General features: G+C 35.5%; 1 protein-coding gene and 1 long non-coding RNA gene across 3 annotated transcripts; both read right to left on the bottom strand.

Moving 5' to 3' along the window:
* On the bottom strand, positions 1 to 7,872 carry LOC122298074. The gene is made up of 2 exons (XR_006239135.1): positions 7,135 to 7,872; positions 1 to 524 (listed from the first exon to the last, which is right to left on the bottom strand). It is a non-coding gene; the product is annotated as an uncharacterized LOC122298074 (long non-coding RNA).
* A 926-nt stretch (positions 7,873 to 8,798) lies between these two features.
* Positions 8,799 to 16,565, bottom strand: LOC122298053 (COP9 signalosome complex subunit 1-like). 2 transcript variants are annotated; one of them, XM_043108064.1, is made up of 6 exons: positions 15,992 to 16,562; positions 14,860 to 15,180; positions 10,285 to 10,401; positions 10,092 to 10,177; positions 9,697 to 9,931; positions 8,799 to 9,358 (listed from the first exon to the last, which is right to left on the bottom strand). In XM_043108064.1, exons 1-6 carry the CDS (start codon positions 16,397 to 16,399, stop codon positions 9,182 to 9,184), a joined length of 1,344 nt encoding a protein of 447 aa, XP_042963998.1. In that variant the 5' UTR covers positions 16,400 to 16,562; the 3' UTR covers positions 8,799 to 9,181. The 2 variants fall into 2 exon arrangements, 1 of the variants encoding a protein (XP_042963998.1); XR_006239124.1 differs by having other exon boundaries at positions 9,224 to 9,358; positions 9,588 to 9,931; positions 15,992 to 16,565.
* Positions 16,566 to 17,644: the final 1,079 nt, after the last annotated feature.

Genomic DNA, 17,644 nt, shown 5'->3' with positions numbered 1-17,644 from the left:
TAAAACATATGTGGGCCAAGTATCCTCAAACCCAATTATTCTAGACTAATTCATATAACTAATAAAAAACGCTTTTAATGAGTTAAACAAGTTCAAAACCTTAATCACATAAACATAATAATATACCTAAACAATAACTCTAAGTCATGTCTTATATAGTTTGTATCAAGTGGATCAAAACTGGATTTCCTTTTTTGAAGCCCATCTTAAGTGTTGGTCTCTTACTTGTTTCATCCCAAGTGAATTTCACCAATTCTTGCATAGCTTCCTTGATCTTTCTATATCTTGATTTTATGATTGTCCAATCTGGAACTTGCAAAAGATCTTTAAGACTTGATCCACCTTGGTGCCCATCATTCCCCCTCTCCTCAAAAGGATTCAACCTCGAATTTTCATCTGCATGAAAAGGAAAAAAGTTAGTAATATTAAAACTAGTAGAAACATGATATTTACCTGGAAGATCCACTTGATATGCATTATCATTAATTTGTTCAAGAATTTAGAAAAGTTCATCCAAGCTACTCCTGTTATCAATAGGTAAAGGCATTAGATCAAAAGAATAAGTGGATTAAAGTCATAATCAATTTCACAATGTGAAAAATTAGTAATAGAATGAACATTCTAATTATATGCAACATCAATAAATGTCAAACAATACTCCCACAAATGTTCAAGAAACATATTCAAAGTCTTCCATACATCAAAATGACCACTTCAATTATAAGCAAACTCAATGAATGGCAAATGGTACTCCCAAAAGTGCTAATGTAATAAATCTAAAATCTTCCTTACACCAAAGTTACCCAATAAACCACCTCCATGTCTATCACACACAAGTAACTCACGCATAAAGCTAGTAGACACACAGAGTCTATTTTCTTTAAACAAGTCAATCTTTTTTTGATGTCGGGGAACCTCTCCAAGGCAGAGCCCTTTAGACCCACCCCTGCAGAATAAACCCCGGTCCCGTGCACCGCACCCTCGGAAGTTTCCATACACAGAACTGGTTAAATCGCTGGCTTTACACCAGGGGGTGTGGCCCCAAAGAATTGTTTGCACCCATGAGGTGTTGAACCTTGGACCTTGAAGGGAATGAGACCCCAAGACCAAGGCCTTCACCACTTGGGCCAACCCCTTGGGGTTTAAACAAGTCAATCTAGTTTATAAAACTTACTAAACAATACTTTCTCACATGTTCCATACACATTAGCAAAGTTATCATCATTATCATGCAATTTCTTATCATATTCAAATTTCAATAACTTTGCATTTAAAATAAAGATAAGAACATACATTCTGTTAATGCATTAACCACAAAATTTTTCTCACCATGTGTATATTTGATTATATGAGGAAAAGTCTAAATACAGTCCTCCCACTTAGCATGTATTTTAGTTAACAACTTACCTTATCCCTTTAAATATATCCAAGACTCATGTTCTTAAAAAAAAAGTCGAGTAGAGATTGTCGCACTTGGTACAAAGTCAATGTAATATTATATCTCTCTAATATGTGGCAATCCACTAAACATACCATTAGGAATCATAATCTCATATCCCTACAACAAAGAAGCAACAACACTAGGTATAGAGTTATTAAATTCATTAGTATAAAAACTTGCCTTAGTATAAAAACTCACTTTTGTTGTTCCTTTTCTCTCTGCAATCTCTCTTTCATTTTTCTCTTGTGACTCCACTATTTTTTCTTTACTCTCAGCCATCTCTCTATTTTCTTTTTCACTTTCTCTTTTTTCTTGATGTTTCGGCATCATTCTCTTTTTTTCTCTCTCATTTTCGGCTTCACTATCTTTTTTTTTCTTTTTTAATTTTTTTCTCAATCTCTCACTTTAGCTATTTCTTTTTTTTCTCAACCTCACTTTTTAATCTTAGTTGGTTCTCATGAACATGTTTTGGGGTTAATGGAGCAAGTTTGATTATTTTTTATTATTTTCAAAACTGTATATGTTCTTAACCCCATCACGCATCACCTTCCTATCATATTGCCACGACCTCTCCAACAAAATATGGCAAACATGAATAGGCACTACATCACAAAACACCTCATTACTATACCTCCCAATGGTAAAAGTCATAAAAACCTGCTTATTGATCTTGACCTCCCCACAATCACTAAACTACTACAACTTATAAGGTCTATGATGTTTTAGTAAATGTAAGCTCAACTTCTCAACTAGGGTGGTACTAGCTACATTGGTCCAACTTCCCCCATCAATAATCAGACTACAAACCTTGTTGCTTACATAGCATGTAGTATGAAATAAGTTCTCTCTGCTGCTCCGTATCATCTACCTTAATTTGTTTATTGAGAGTACACCTGGCAACAAAAAGCCCACCTATTACTCCGTATTCCACTCCATCATCACCACTAGCATCAACCAACTCAGGCATCTCCTTATTATCATCCTCACGCTCAATCATCACCTCCACATTGTCTCGCATAATCATTAACCGCTTATTTGGACATTGAGATGTAATGTGCCCTGAACCCAAACATTTGAAATATTTAATATCTCTATTTCTTGAGATTTGGGAGTCTACTTTTGGTTTGCTCGTGCTAGTTATCTCATATTTTCCCTTAGTTTTCGGTCTTTTTTTTTTTTCGTTACAGCTCGATCATCTGTATCCCACTTTAGTTTTCAAGAAGTGCTAGAAATTGAAGTGTACCTCACTGTCCCATTTCTCTTAATTGCCTCTCCACCTTCATAACCATGTGTACCATGTCCTATACCTCCACATAATGTTGTAACTCAACTACATTGGCTATCTTCCTATTCAAACCACTAAAAAATCTAGCCATCATGGCCTCTCGATCCTCCACTACACTAGTCCGAATCATAGTCACCTTTGTCTCCTTATAGTAATCTTCTACGCTCATTGACTGCTATGTAAGATTTTGTAGTTTTTTGTAGAGGTCTCTATAGTAGTGGCTAGGTATAAATCTCTACCTCATGAGAGTTTTCAACTCTCCTATGTTTCTATAGGCCTCTCAAAATTCCCCCACTTATTGGTCACTAATTGATCACACCAAATAATTGCATAATTGTGAACTCAATTACCACCAGATTCAACTTCTTCTCCTTAGAGTAATTATGACAATGAAACACCAACTCTATTATTTTCTCACACTCTAGATAAAACTTAGGGTCAATTCTACCATAGAATGATGGTATTTTCATTTTGATGCTTCCAAAGTCCCTATATACTCCATCCCAACCCCTTAGGTTTTCTTTAATTCCTCTTCCATACCTAACTTCTCTATATCTACCCAATCCAACGTTAGATGTTATGACTTCTTCATCCTCACCATCTCCTTCATTCTCATACTCATTTTCAACAATAGGCTCACATCGCCTCCTATTTCTCCCATCTTACAGATTTCTAATCACTACTTCTTGATGATCCATCCTATCCCTCATTTCCCTCAACATCAGGTTCAACTACTCAAACTGTTATTGCATGGCCTGCAATACAAAGAATGAATTATCTGCTATCCCCTTTGGTATGAGTTACTCTTGTGAAATATTGTAATGAGCTGCACAAAAGGAATATTAGTGAAAAATCTCACACACTCCCGTACGTGTTTACACTCGAATAATGACATTCCATTGTGTTTCACTCTTAATTGACTTTTTCTCGATAATAGTCTCACACTCTCTTGCCTTTTACGTCAAGAGTTTTTCCGCTAAAGTTTTTTAAGAACTAGTTAAACTAAATCAAGATAATATAACTTTTTGTTTTATTCAAAGTAGTAATTAGGTTCAAGAAACAAAAACAAGAGAAATACTGAAGAAATAACATGACACGAGACTCGAGGAATTGATATGGGAAAGAGTAATTACAAAACAAGATACTAACTATAATGATATATTCAGCCCCTTTGATGATAAGGCTCAATCATTTTTTTTTTCAAATTTTCTGTTCTTTTCTCACTTTTTTTAATCAAAAACAGTAATATTCATTGTGTAAATCAAATAATTGAATTCAAATACACAAGAATTGACAAAAGTAGAAGGAAACGATGAAACAGAACTCCAAGCAATTAACAATTCAAAGATGCAAGAAGCCCTAGAATTTAGAAACACTAATGAAGCAAATTTCGGCAACCTAAGAACAAGAGATACAAAACCCTAAGACAAAGGGTATTTCGGCAGCTCGAACCCTAAGGAATTTTGGCAGCCCTTTTTTATTTTTTTTATTTTGCAACCCTAGAATAATAAAGCCTTAGAATTAAAGATACAAGAATTAAAAGATAGAATTAGACTTTATTGGAAACTTGGGTCTGATACCAAATGATATGAACTCGCGAGAATGGAATCCCTTAACTGGTTTTTTGTCCCAAGATATTCTCATAATGAGTGATGAAGGTCATAAGGATCTAAAGACTTTTCTTAAAGCCATTGGTAACAACCAAGAGATCATTTGCAAAAAAGATGTGAGCAATAGGGTTGTACCCATGAGGTACATCATGAGTGATATGACCATTAATCATAAGCTGATGGAAGCCTCTACTTAAAGGTTTTTCACTTAGAATAAAAAGGAAATGGGATAAAGGAACTTCTTATCTATGACCTCTACTAGCAGTGAAGTAGCCAGCATGGTACCATTAAGGCAGATGAAAAAGTAAACTCCAAAAAACAAGCCTAAAGAAGAGAGACCACACTCACACTAAAGCCAAAAGTGGACAGAACACGAGAAAGATAGGCCTAATTGAGTCTATTATAAGCTTTGGCCATGCCAACTTTAAGCATAACATTATTAACATGAATTTTCTTAGCTTATGATTAAATTCTTGAGCTAAAATGATACTATCAGATATAATCCTACCTTCAACAAAAGCACCTTGATGTTTGGAGATAAACTTAGGCATAATAGTAGTGAAACAAGAAAGATTTGATCACTTTGTGCTAAGGTTGATTTACACATATATGTTATTTTATCTATCAATTTTAGGAAATATAGTGATGAAAGTGTGCCTGTAAGTGGGGGAAAATACTTCCATGGAAAGATTTGACCATAACCTCGTGAAGATCATTACAAATAATAGAGTAACAGAAAATGTAGAAAAAAGAGGAGAAACCATCAGGGCCGGGAGTAAAGTACGTATGAATGCTCCAAACCACATGTTTAACTTCTTCAATAGTAGGAGTTTTAAGCAGTAAAACATTCTCCTTGTTAGTCACAAGATTGGAAATATGCTAAGCAATTGGGTAGCCTTATGAAGAGGTTCAACTGTCAATTGACTACAAAAGAAATCTACAACAACAATATGAATGATATGATGATCAAAATTAGATGTTCAATCAAGGACTATGAGAGAAGCAATGTTAGCTTTCCTCCTTTTATGGAAAGCCATCTGATGGAAGAATTTAGTATTTCCGTCACCTTCCAATAATTAGTGAATTCTAGATTTTTGTTTTAGAAAAATCTCTTCTTGAAGAAGCTTGCATCATAATCATTTCTAACTTTTGGAGAGTAAAAGGATCATAACTAAGATTGAGTTATTGTAAAGTAATTTCAGCAGTTTGAATATTGCCTCTCAATAAAGCAAGTGTTGAAAAAGATCTTGAAACTTGAAAAGTTCCAGTCTTTCAAAGCTCTTTTAAGATGTTTCATTTTGAAAACCATTTTATGCATTCTAGAATTGGCTAACAAGAGCATGGTCAAGGCTGTTCCCAAGTGTATATACCTTCTCGACGATAAGACCAAGTGAATTTAGAACGTAAAAAAGGGAGATAGTAGGGATAATTTCTATCAAGTAAATCGACAAAATCAGCTTTAGCAAAAGAAGAAGGGGTTCGACCCCCTATTTTCTCGCCATTGGATTTAATAATGTTGAAATCAACTATAACAACCCAAGCCAAGTTAGGGGTCTCAAATAAGAAAGAGAATCCTATAAAGATTTTTTGAGGATGAGATTGCATTTAGCATAAACAACAAAAATAATAGTAGTTAGTAATACCATTTCAATCAACAATGAAAGTGAAATGTTGTTCTGAGATAAAATAACAGATATGTATAAATCATCCTTAGCACAAATCCAAACTTTTCCACCATTATCCTCGCTAGAAAGGATTTAGGGTAATCCCAATGTTCTCCCAATGCTAGGAGCTTTAGAAATAGGAATCATAGGTTCTAAAAGAGCAATTAAAGGCATTTTTTAACACTTCACTAAATGTTTTAGGTGATGCATGATACTTTTGTTTGCAACACCACCAACATTCCAAATCATAAAAGAATTCATCAACATATGATTTGAGTTTTGGTGTTAGGAACTATACCAGATACATAGGTAACCCCTTTATCTTTGTTCTTGACGATAATTGTCACAATTTCAGAATTTGAGCGGGTTGCTTTCAATGAATATTTTTGGTCCTCTAGTAAAGTGATGGAAGAGTTAAGATTCAAATCATTAGTGGGCATAGACCAAGAATTTAAAATTGAGACTTGATTTGACATAGGATCTTTATTTATGGGATCAAATCAATGATTCTTATTTGTCTCAACAAGATTGTGGACTTCTAAGAGAGTCACATTGGTTTTGTTTTAGAATTTGGTTTAGGGCAAGTACTAACAGTTGGTTGCTCAATGTTAGAAGTTCGGTTTGCCTTTTTACCACTATTTTGGTGAACAAGGGTTGCACAACCCCTAACTTTGTGTCAACCTTCTTACCAGCATTGTAAGGTTTGGAGACATGGTTGGTGGTAGGTAAGGAGGTATTTTTATGAGAAGCAACAACATTTTCATTAGAGTTCTTAGGAACCCATTTTTCTCAACAACAACAACAACCTATTTAGCGCCACCTAAATTAGATTTAGGGTTATGGGTGACATCTTTCTACAATTAAACAGAACACGCCCTTGAGTTTTTAGTGACTATAGTAGCTAGGATGCCTTTCATACTCGATTTTTCGCCAAAGACATCATCCCAACACCTATCCAAGTGGTGTCTTCCTTAGAAACAGAGAGGTCCATTTCAATATAGACTTGAGCATGCAGCTGAGGTATGTGTGTGAATGAGTAGGGAAATCTACAGCTAAAAACTTATCAAGAGGATTAACAATGGCTTTCAGTTAAGATTTCATGTAGAAACTCAAAGGAAGTAAATGTAATCTTACCCATACTGGAGCAATAGGTGATTCTTCCATGGGGCTGAAATCCCTTGATCATTTAAATAATATGAACATGGCCCCTCCATTGAGTGCATATCTCTCGTTCAGGCCTTTTCTAGATCATTTGCAGACTGGATCTTTATCAATATGTGCCAAGAATCAATAAAGCCAATAATTAGAGGATGCGAGAGGCTCCATTTGCTCATGATATGATTGCATATTGAACTCATTTGGGGCCTCCTCCCATTGGAAAATTTTGCAACCAGCGCATATTGTGAAGGAGCCCCAAATAGTTGGACATCTAGAGGTGTGAAAAAATTGCCAACTTTTGATTTGAGTTTGTTTAATAGGTAGGTTGATATATGATATTGGGATTGAGGAAAGTGCTATCTTGTCCGAATTTTACACAATGTCAAAATTTCCCACAATGGCAGCATAAATTTTGGAGAGTTGCAACCAGTTTTTTAGGCTTAGGCAAATTGGGGTTAGAGGAAGTAGAGCTTTCCATTAGCAGAAGAAGAAAGTGAAATGATAGAAAAGAACAAATAAGAGATCAGAAGATTTGAAATAGTAAAGGAGAAGTAGGATCTTCTCGCAGTGGCAATTAGGGTTTTGAGAGGGGGAGGAGAAGGAGAAAACTAAGTCGGTTAGCCTATCGAGAGAAAAAAGGCAAAAATGGAAGACATTTTTTCTTTGAGGGAAATGTTTAACACCTAAAACATATTTAACACAAATGGCTGGTTTCTTTAAAAATGGGATAAGTTATTATGTAAATAATGTCAACATAGGTATGTCTTATATATAAATATATATATATATATATATATTATTTTAAGTGTGAACTCAAAATTGGGTTGTTGAAGTTAGTCATGAAATATAAAGAAACCCGCCATTTGTGTTAAAAACAAAAAAGCAAATCTTCCATGGTTTATCATCAATATAATACTTGTCAATCTAATACACACTTAACTAACCTAAACGTTATAATCTTAACATAATTAACTAATTATTAGATACAACTTGTGAAAATGTATAAGGTTAGAAAACAACGCACATATTGTGAACATCAAATATAGCTTAGTAATAAGATGAGTTCAACTAGTATTTAAATAAAAATAAAACGAACAAAACTCTCTGTTTTTATTAAAATGAACAAAACTTGAACATCTAGTACTTGCTTGATAATAATCTTATTCTTAAATTTTTCATGATCTATTTGTTTAAGATTGTATCCTACAGCAAAATTCAATGTTGATGGGCTAGTATTTTAACACTATTAAAAATAACTTTTAAACATAAAAACAAAGTTTGGTAGATGCAAGAAATAATACCAGAAAGTAAGCTTTTGGATCCTCAAATGGTTTCATGTATAGGTCTTATTTAGAACTTAAAATGAATTAAGATCAATTCAGTTCAATTTAATTTTAACCTGATTATAATATCCTAACATCCAACTCTCAAATAACTAAACTCATATTAACTCAAAACTTTTTTACACGTGAGACCTACAACTTTTTTTTCAATTCAACACCTCATTACACGTCAGACCTATAATTTTTTTCAATTTTCAATAAATACATATAAATTCATCTCCACATCCAAATACATCCAAATTCATCTTAAATGGATTCCATAAACCTCACTTCACTATCTCAATTTACTACTCTTCATAAAAAACTCAACTCATCTCAATTCAGCTGAATATCCAAATGGAGCTTTAATTTGCACGTTGAATCAGGATAATCACATTTATAGCAAGGTAACATCCCAATCAAAAGCAGAGAAAAAGAAATCACGCCAAAATGGAGAATTGACAGCAACCAATAAGATAAACCCGGCCATATAAAGAACAGCAATGACTTATATTTTTGTTAATTGTTGCATAAAACTTTGTATCCTTGAATGCTGAACATGCAACCGCCCCATCTTGTTCAAGTCATTCGAAACCCACTTCACCCACTTCGCCATTCTGAAGGACCAAGCACAATTGCATATCAATACCAAAAGGAGAAAAGGCTTGGTCCTGGCCCACTGTCCCTGCTGAAATTGATATTCAAAGTTTCCTTGATGCCCTAAGATTGTATTCGTGCTTAATAAGATTAGCTCTCAGCAGCATTGACCTAACATCCCGATCAAATTCACTGCCAGTCTGTAAAACTCGCTGGAAAGTTGCATTTCTTTGATCTGCATGACGTGCATACAGAATTTTGTTGTGCGAATCAATTCGAGCCTGCAAAACAACCATATGTTTAATTAGTAAAGCATTAAATTACCTTATATTTAGAAGGGTTGTGTTTTGAATTGGTTTCTGATATGTTTGATAACTAAAGGATTAAAGAGATTGATGTTTATTAGAGCTGAATCTAAATTGGTTTCACAACATCCGTACTGGACTCTCTTAAATTCTACTCGGTCAGCTGACATTGGTTTTATATAAATTACATGTATATTGTACTTATAGTGAGAACAGGTAAGCTGGATCACCACAGATACAAATTTCAATTTTCAGACCTTTGCCGTTAGTTACAACCAACAACTAGAATTCCTGCACAACACTACAAACCAAACCTGTATTTGGTTGTCTGTAATCAATGCTTCAAGTTCTTTCTCTAGCCCTGCAATGCTTGTTTTGAAGGCATTAGCCATCATTCGCAAATCAACTGAGACAAATGGGTGCGTATACTGGATGAGGGCTTTGTTACGGATTTGATCATACAATGACTCAACATGGTCATGCAAATGGATGTCAAGCAACAGATTTGCTTTGAGATTTCCAAGGTAATCCAGGCACGATGCATAATGGCTGCAATAACAAGGGAAATGATTCTATTAAATGAGGGACCCTGAAAAAACAAAGACACAAGTAATGGGGACGGCCAAGAAAGGTTGGGTTGGATAATTATAAACTCTTTGTTCTAATCTCTTCTACATTTTCTCTAATATGGCTAAAAGTATTACGATACCTCGAGTAGAAATCATTGATAAGCTCCCTTACTTCAGGAACTAACTCTAAGAAATTCCGGAAGTTATCATTGTCTATGACTTTGTGCTGCGAGATGAAAGCTTTTATCAGAAGCAGCTCTCAAGCTTTCATTATGACGTTAGTGAGAAACAGAGAAAAACAAATGAAGAAAAAAGAAGACACTGAATAAATACCTTCAACTCTGTCCTGTCAAAACTTGCAAGTGCACTAAGTCCGCCATATGTTGCAACATCTTGTGGTGCAATGACTTCGTTGTAGTGACTTCCCAGTTCAGGACCTGCTTCCAAGAACTGTAAACATACGATGATATAAATGTCTCAGTGATGATAAATACTAGAAGACGTTTCATTGCAAGTATCCTTTACAAAGATAATATGTGACCTCAATCATTTTGAACACATATTTTACAAGTTATAAAAAAGACTAGGTAACCATAAAATAGAAGTAGTCTCTTCTATCATCCAAGTTTTCTCACCTATTGAACAAGGAGAAAGAAAACACGGGAAAAATAACAACAAAAGCCAATTTCACGCACTAATTTTTTTTTACAGCTTTTATAGGGTGTAGAACATTCATACAGGCAGGAAAACAATAAGTTTTTTGTTTGATAAGTTTAAGTAGGAAAACTATAAGTGCAGCTTGATTTTAACAGACTATGGATGATAGAAACCCCAAATCATTTTCCCCGTAAGTTTGTTATATACATCTTCTGTTCTCAACGGCTTCATATATGGATGGTCCCCCCATATTTTATAGAATATTTCTCTTCACCAAACCCCCTTACCTTTTTTTTGATAATTAATAAGAGATTTTATTACCAAGAATAAGCAAAGCCCAAGTATAGAAGAAGTATACAAAGGAAATACCTACTACACTCTAGAAGCAGGAAAAAGACTAATACAAATTCAGTACATTATCATCATCCCTTAAAAAATTCTAGCCCACAAACACAAAAGTAGGAAAAAAAAAAAAATTCCGAAGTTCTCCAACAGAATGCTCTGTCTTCAAAACATCCCCCATTCCTTTCCAACCAAAGACACCACAATAAACACAAAGGAATCATATTTCATCTGGCAGCTACACATTTCCTTCCCTCAAAACCTCTCCAACATGCAAGAAGATCCACAACTTCCTTTGGCATCACCCAACATATACCTGTCCGACCCAAAACTTCATTCCATAAAGACTTTGCCACCTCACAATGAAGAAAGAGATGACTTACAGATTCACCATCCTCCTTGCACGACACACCAATCAGCAATACACATACCACGTTTTCTAAGGTTATCCGTGGTCAAAACTTTCCCTAGAGCGACCACCCAACTGAAAAATGCTACCTTAGTAGGAACCTTTGCTCTCCAAATGGTTTTCCAAGGGAGAGCACAACCAGAATGACAAGTCAGCACCTTATAAAAAGAACCAACTGAAAACCTGGAATTTCCAGCATGTTCCCACAGTAATCTGTCCTCTCTTCCCTGCATCACTTTAGAATTATAAAATCTTCCCAAAAAATCAGAAACATCATTCACATCCCAGTCATTTACCTCTCTGATAAAGTCAATATTCCACAAAATATTATTATCCGTATGTTGGAAAAAATCTGCCACAGCAGCATTTTGATCCCTTGCAATCCTAAAAAGAGAGGGAAAATCAGATTTGAGAGCTGATTCCCCACTCCAAATATCATGCCAAAACAGAATCCTCTTCCCTTCCCCACCTTAAATTTAATATGTTTCAGAAACTCCCCCCAACCTTTCCTAATGAACTTCCATAAACTCACCCCATACGCTCCCGTAACTTCACTAGAACACCAATCCCCCCACCCACTCCCATATTTAACAGCAACAACATTCTTCCATAAAGAATCTCTCTCTACATGATATCTCCAAAGCCATTTCCCAAGAAGTGCTTTGTTAAACATCCACAAATTTCTCACCCCCAATCCTCCACAAGAAATTGGTTGACAAACCTTGTTCCAACTAACAAAATGAAACTTTTTCTCCTCTCCTATACCTCCCCATAAGAAGTTACGATAAATTTCTCAATTCTTTTTGCAACCCCTGCTGGCAAAGGGAAAAGTGAAAGAAAATACATGGGAAGATTAGACAGCATACTCTTTATCAAAGTAATTCGTCCCCATTTAGACAAGTATAGCTTTTTCCACCCAGCCAACCTTCTCTCGATCTTCTAAATCATCCCATCCCATATCGAAACAGATTTGTGAGAGGCATCCAACAGAAGACCAAAACACTTCAGCGGCAACGAAGAAATCTTACACTCCAAAATAGTAGCCAAATCTGAAATATTGGCTACGGCACCCACAGGAACAATTTCAGACTTGTTAAGATTAATCCTTAGATCCAAGACAATTTCAAAACATAACAACAATGCTCTCAAAGATCAAAGACGTTCTAGATTAGGCTTACAGAAAATTAAAGTGTCATTGGCAAAAAAATGTTGAGATAATTTAATCCTATTCCGATCCTCCTTTCCCACCTCAAAACCCGACAAGAACCTTCCTTCTACAGCCACTTCAATCATTCTACTCAACGCATCCATAACAAGAACAAAAAGAAAGGGGGATAGTGGATCTCATTGTCTCAAACCACGTGAGCTATTAAAAATTCCAATTGGGGTACCATTCACCAAAATAGAAAATCTTGCCGTCGAAATGCAATGCTTGATCCACATACACCATTTCTCTCCAAAACCATACCTCCCAAGCAAGTACAAGAGGAAATCCCAACAAACATGGTCATATGCCTTTTCCATGTCCAATTTGATCAAAATTCCAGATTCATTTAATCTAATTCTGCTATCTACAAATTCATTAGCAACTAAGACCAAATCAAGAATTTGTCTCCCCCTTACAAAAGCATTTGAGATTTTGAAATAATTTTTCCCAACACCACACTCATACGATTAGCTAACACCATAGAAATGATCTTATATAACCCATTCACTAAACTAATAGGCCAAAAATCCCGCATCTCCACAGCCCCTACCTTCTTGGGAATAAAAGCGATAAATGTAGCATTGAAGCTTTTCTCAAATTTCATAAATGTATAAAATTCAAGAAAAACCTTCATAATATCATCCTACACTATTTCCCAACAAGCTTGAAAGACAGCCATTGAGAAACCATCCGGTCCTAGAGCCTTATCCCTTGCCATTCCTCTAATCACATCAAGAACTTCATCCTCTTCAAAAGCTCTCTTTAACCAATCTGCACTAATCTGGTCAATGGAGTAAAAAAACAGTCCATCAAGCTTTGGTCTCCACGAGTATTCTTCCCTAAATAGCTTCTTATAAAAATTCACAATATGATCTTTAATGAACTCTTGATCTGAAAGGATGTTATCACCATCATGAATAGCCTCAATCACATTATTTCTTCAATGAAAGTTCCACATGCAATGAAAAAATTTCGAACACTTGTCACCTTCAGCCAAAGGACCCGAGATTTTCGCCTCCATGAGATTTCCTCCATTAAAGTGATCTTTTCTAATTCATCCACCATCATTTTTTTTTTCCCTCTCCAAACCGTCACCGGCTATGTCCCCCCATCAGCTCCCTTTCCTCCAAACTCAGTAACTGTTGCATCAAAAGTTTCCTTTTATTTTCTGCATTCCCAAACTCCTCCACATTCCACTTCTTCAAATATTATTTTAAAACTTTAAATTTAATAGCCATTACAAAGCTCAGGGTACCAGAAAAAGAGTACGAAGACCACCACGACCTCACCCTATCCACAAAACCTTCATCCTCCAACCACATATTCTCAAATTTAAAGTACCTATGCCCTCTCATAATGGCTCCACATTCCAACATTATACGATAATGGTCAGAACATATTCTCAGTAACGTTTTCTGGCTCAAATCAGGAAAATGAACTTCCCAAGAAGCCGAAACCAGAAATCTGTCCAGTCTAGACCATGCTCTTCCATTGGACCACATAAAATCCCCACCAACCATCGGTAAATCGATCAAATCCAGCTCAAAAATAAGATCTGAAAAAGTCTTCATGACCCGAGAGAAATAATTATCCCCCACTTGCTCACTAGGATACCTTGTAATGTTGAAATTCCCACCAAAGTACCAAGGAACATCCCAACAGCAGCTAACCCCTGCCATTTCCTCCCCCCAAAAAAAAAACCCAAGCCCCCAAAAAGCCCATTCAAATCCATCATCCACACTCTTGAATCGACAAGCCAGCATAAATTCTCCCACATAATAATCTATCATCTCCACAACCCTCATATCCCACATAACAATAATACCACCTGAAACCCCTTTTGAAACTAAATCAACCCATCCCACAGTATGACAACTCCCTAAACTGTTAATAATGAATTGATTAACCATTTTCAGCTTAGTTTCTTGGATCATTAACCAAACTCCATGAACTGTTATTGATTGATTAACCATTAACCAAACCCCCTTACCTTAGATCAACACGATATTTCTCAAGTATAGACTGTGAAAGTGATTGTCGTTGTCGTCATCATCAAATCTGCTAAGTCTGAAGTTCAGACTGCTTTTTTCAAAATTGTTTTAACTGCGAGTTCCAAAAAATCAATTAAAGCATGATAGCAGCAACAATTATCATTGAAGTTTCAAGCCAAGGGTTAACGAAAAAAATACAGCAAGGTTATCGATATCAGCAAGCTCTTTATTAAAGCTCAAAGCTTCAAGAAAAATAAATACCATTGAAAGTCAATAGCAAAACAGTAAATGAGCAAACAAACCTTACGAGCAGCGAGCTTGTATTTTTTAGCCTCTAAGTGAGCCAATCCTGCAGCACAACGTAGTTTTGAGGCTGTGATTGGGTCAAGGGCTTCTGATGATTGTTCTGCTTTACTCACATAGCTTGTCACATGAGGGAATTGACCCATCTCAATGCTGACCAGAATTGCACTCATACACATATGGATGATATGTTTTGATGTAGTGCAATAATCACGAGTCCGTACATAACTTTTAAAAGCATCCCCAAGTGCACCATGAGCATAATAAAAATCTCCAAAATCATTGTATCCCATTCTTATGCTTTCTTTGATCAAATTTGTCTGAACAGAAAGTAGATGGAGAAATGAATATCAGGAAAAGGAATACTATGGAACAATAGAAGAAATAATCGGAAAACAGATCTTACATGATGATGTTTGAAAATAACAGGAAGACTAGTCCATGGGTATCGGCTTCTCATATAGAGAGAATGTAAACGTTAGCAACGAATGGTTACCAAAAACTACCATGAAGAGACATTAATATCCACAGATTTTGCAACATGAAATACTCCATCCGGACCCCATTGCCCAATGTGCATCTAACGATATTTTTTTTTTTTTTGATAGGTAAAAGTAAATATTATTGATATAAGAGGCATAGCCCGAGTACACTAGTGGTATACAGAGAACATGCCTGATTATAACTACAGGTATTTATATTTACTTAATATTTATATGCCTGATTTACTAAATATTTATAAAGAACTGATTCGTTTGGAATCAAAACTTAACTATGGGTAATTTGGGTGTCAGCAACATCTACTTTGGGGTGAAATCTGGATTAGTTCATAGAGGCACTGCCTCGCTTTCCTTATATCATCTAGACATCTGCAAAGTCAAGATTCAAAATCAATCTATGCTAAATTAGTCAACTTGTTTCTACAATCCTTGAGCTTTTTCCAGAAAACAATAAAAATTCCCTATTTACAAAGAATACTAATTTTTACCAACACTAATTCAAACTCAGCAGCATAAAAAGACCTGCTGAACTGCCAATCTCCAATTATAGCACATCCAAACACAAACAAGTACACGCATGAACAAAAATAAGTATGTACCGAGAAATACACACAAAGAAACGAAATTATACCCTATACGCATTGAGCTCGTTATCGAGTTTCTCCTTCTTCTGTTCGGCCCTGCGGTCAACCATCTCACACCAAGCGGAATCCATCCCATAGTCGGGCCCCATCTTGCCGTCAATCTTCTGCACCACTTCTCTAAAGATTTGGGTATTCTCGCCCTTCTTGATCTCGTCGTAGGCCATTCGGAGAGCCTCCAGCCGCATTCCCGGGTTGCCCTCGCAGTGGTCCGCGATGAAGAGGAGGCGCATGATCTTGGTGCGCCCCTGGTAGAGGCTTGCGTAGGCTTCCACGTCGAGCTGCTCGCCGCTACTTATAATCGGCCTCTTGCTACGGCTCGGCTCGTCAACGCCGACGTCGCCGTTGGAGTGGATATCGTCGATCAGTGGGCGAGACGGCGATTCCTCGGGTTCCATGTCGGGGTGTGGAGACCAGAATCGAGGAATTAGGGTTATGGTTTTCTGGAAATGGGGAGGAATTGCTGAGATTTTAGCAGAGCTCCCTCTGTAGTCTGTTCTACTCGTTCGAGTTACTCGGAGAGAGAGACAACGTTCTTTTCTAAAATCGTATCGAAGATGTTTGCTATAATACTGAATATTTTTATTTCTTTTTTTTTTAAGGAATATTTTTACTTCTAGCTTTTAACCATGCTTTAATAATTAAGGTTCACAAATTACACCCAACTTAATTAATCTTAATTATAACCTATGAGCTTATCTTCCATACTTTCGGTTCCGTTTGGGCGTTGGATTGAATTGAGATAAATTAAATTCTTTATAAATAGTAGTGAGTTGAAATGATAGAGTTAGTTTTGTGGGATCCACTTAAAATGAATTTATACATGTTTAGATGTTAAAATAAATTTAGATGTATTTATAGAAAGTTAAAAAATATTAGAGGTTCTGCATGTAAAGAGATGTTGAGTTTAAAAAGGTTGTGGATCCTATATGTAAAAATATTTTGAGTTGAGATGTATTTAATAATTTGAGAGTTGAGTATTTGGATGTTAGACTTGAGATTTGAGTATTTGAATATTAAACTCAATTTAAAATTAGATTGAATTGAGTTGATCTCAATTGAATCTAACTTCCAAATGGGGTTAACGATTGGAACCTATTTCCTTTGGGTCTATACCTAATGAAGTCCCGTTGGGTCTATACCAAGTTCCAACTTCTTTCATTATGAATTTCAGTAAGTTAGTTACATGGCTCCCAGATTCAAGATTTATGTATTTTAGATCCAAATTCGAATCCAATCTCCTTAAGCATATATATAGATCTTGCATAATATTGGCCATCCAATTTACAAATTATATCGAGTAGTGGATCCATATTTCGCTAATAGATAATTAAAATGAAATTGTTGGAGGTCATCTTGTGTCATAGGAGAAGATATTGGAGTGCATGTAACATTGAATAACTTGGACATCAAGAAATATACTTTAAAATTAGTGGGAGTAAACTTTAATTTATAATGAAAGCTGAGGTATGGATACTCTTAATATTTAATAACTTTGTAAAGAAAGTAAAAATAAACATAATATGTAAAGTAGGTAAACAATAAACATACTTTGAAATATAAATTTTATTGAAAATAACAAAATTACTTACAATCTTAACCTTTTCTTGAATATATAAGTTGAGGTTTCAACTTTTGAAACT

The sequence above is a fragment of the Carya illinoinensis genome, chromosome 2, assembly GCF_018687715.1.
Source record: "Carya illinoinensis cultivar Pawnee chromosome 2, C.illinoinensisPawnee_v1, whole genome shotgun sequence".
NCBI lineage: Eukaryota > Viridiplantae > Streptophyta > Magnoliopsida > Fagales > Juglandaceae > Carya > Carya illinoinensis.
The sequence above is the reverse complement of the archived record's forward strand: the minus strand, read 5'-3'. Positions and strand labels throughout refer to the sequence as shown.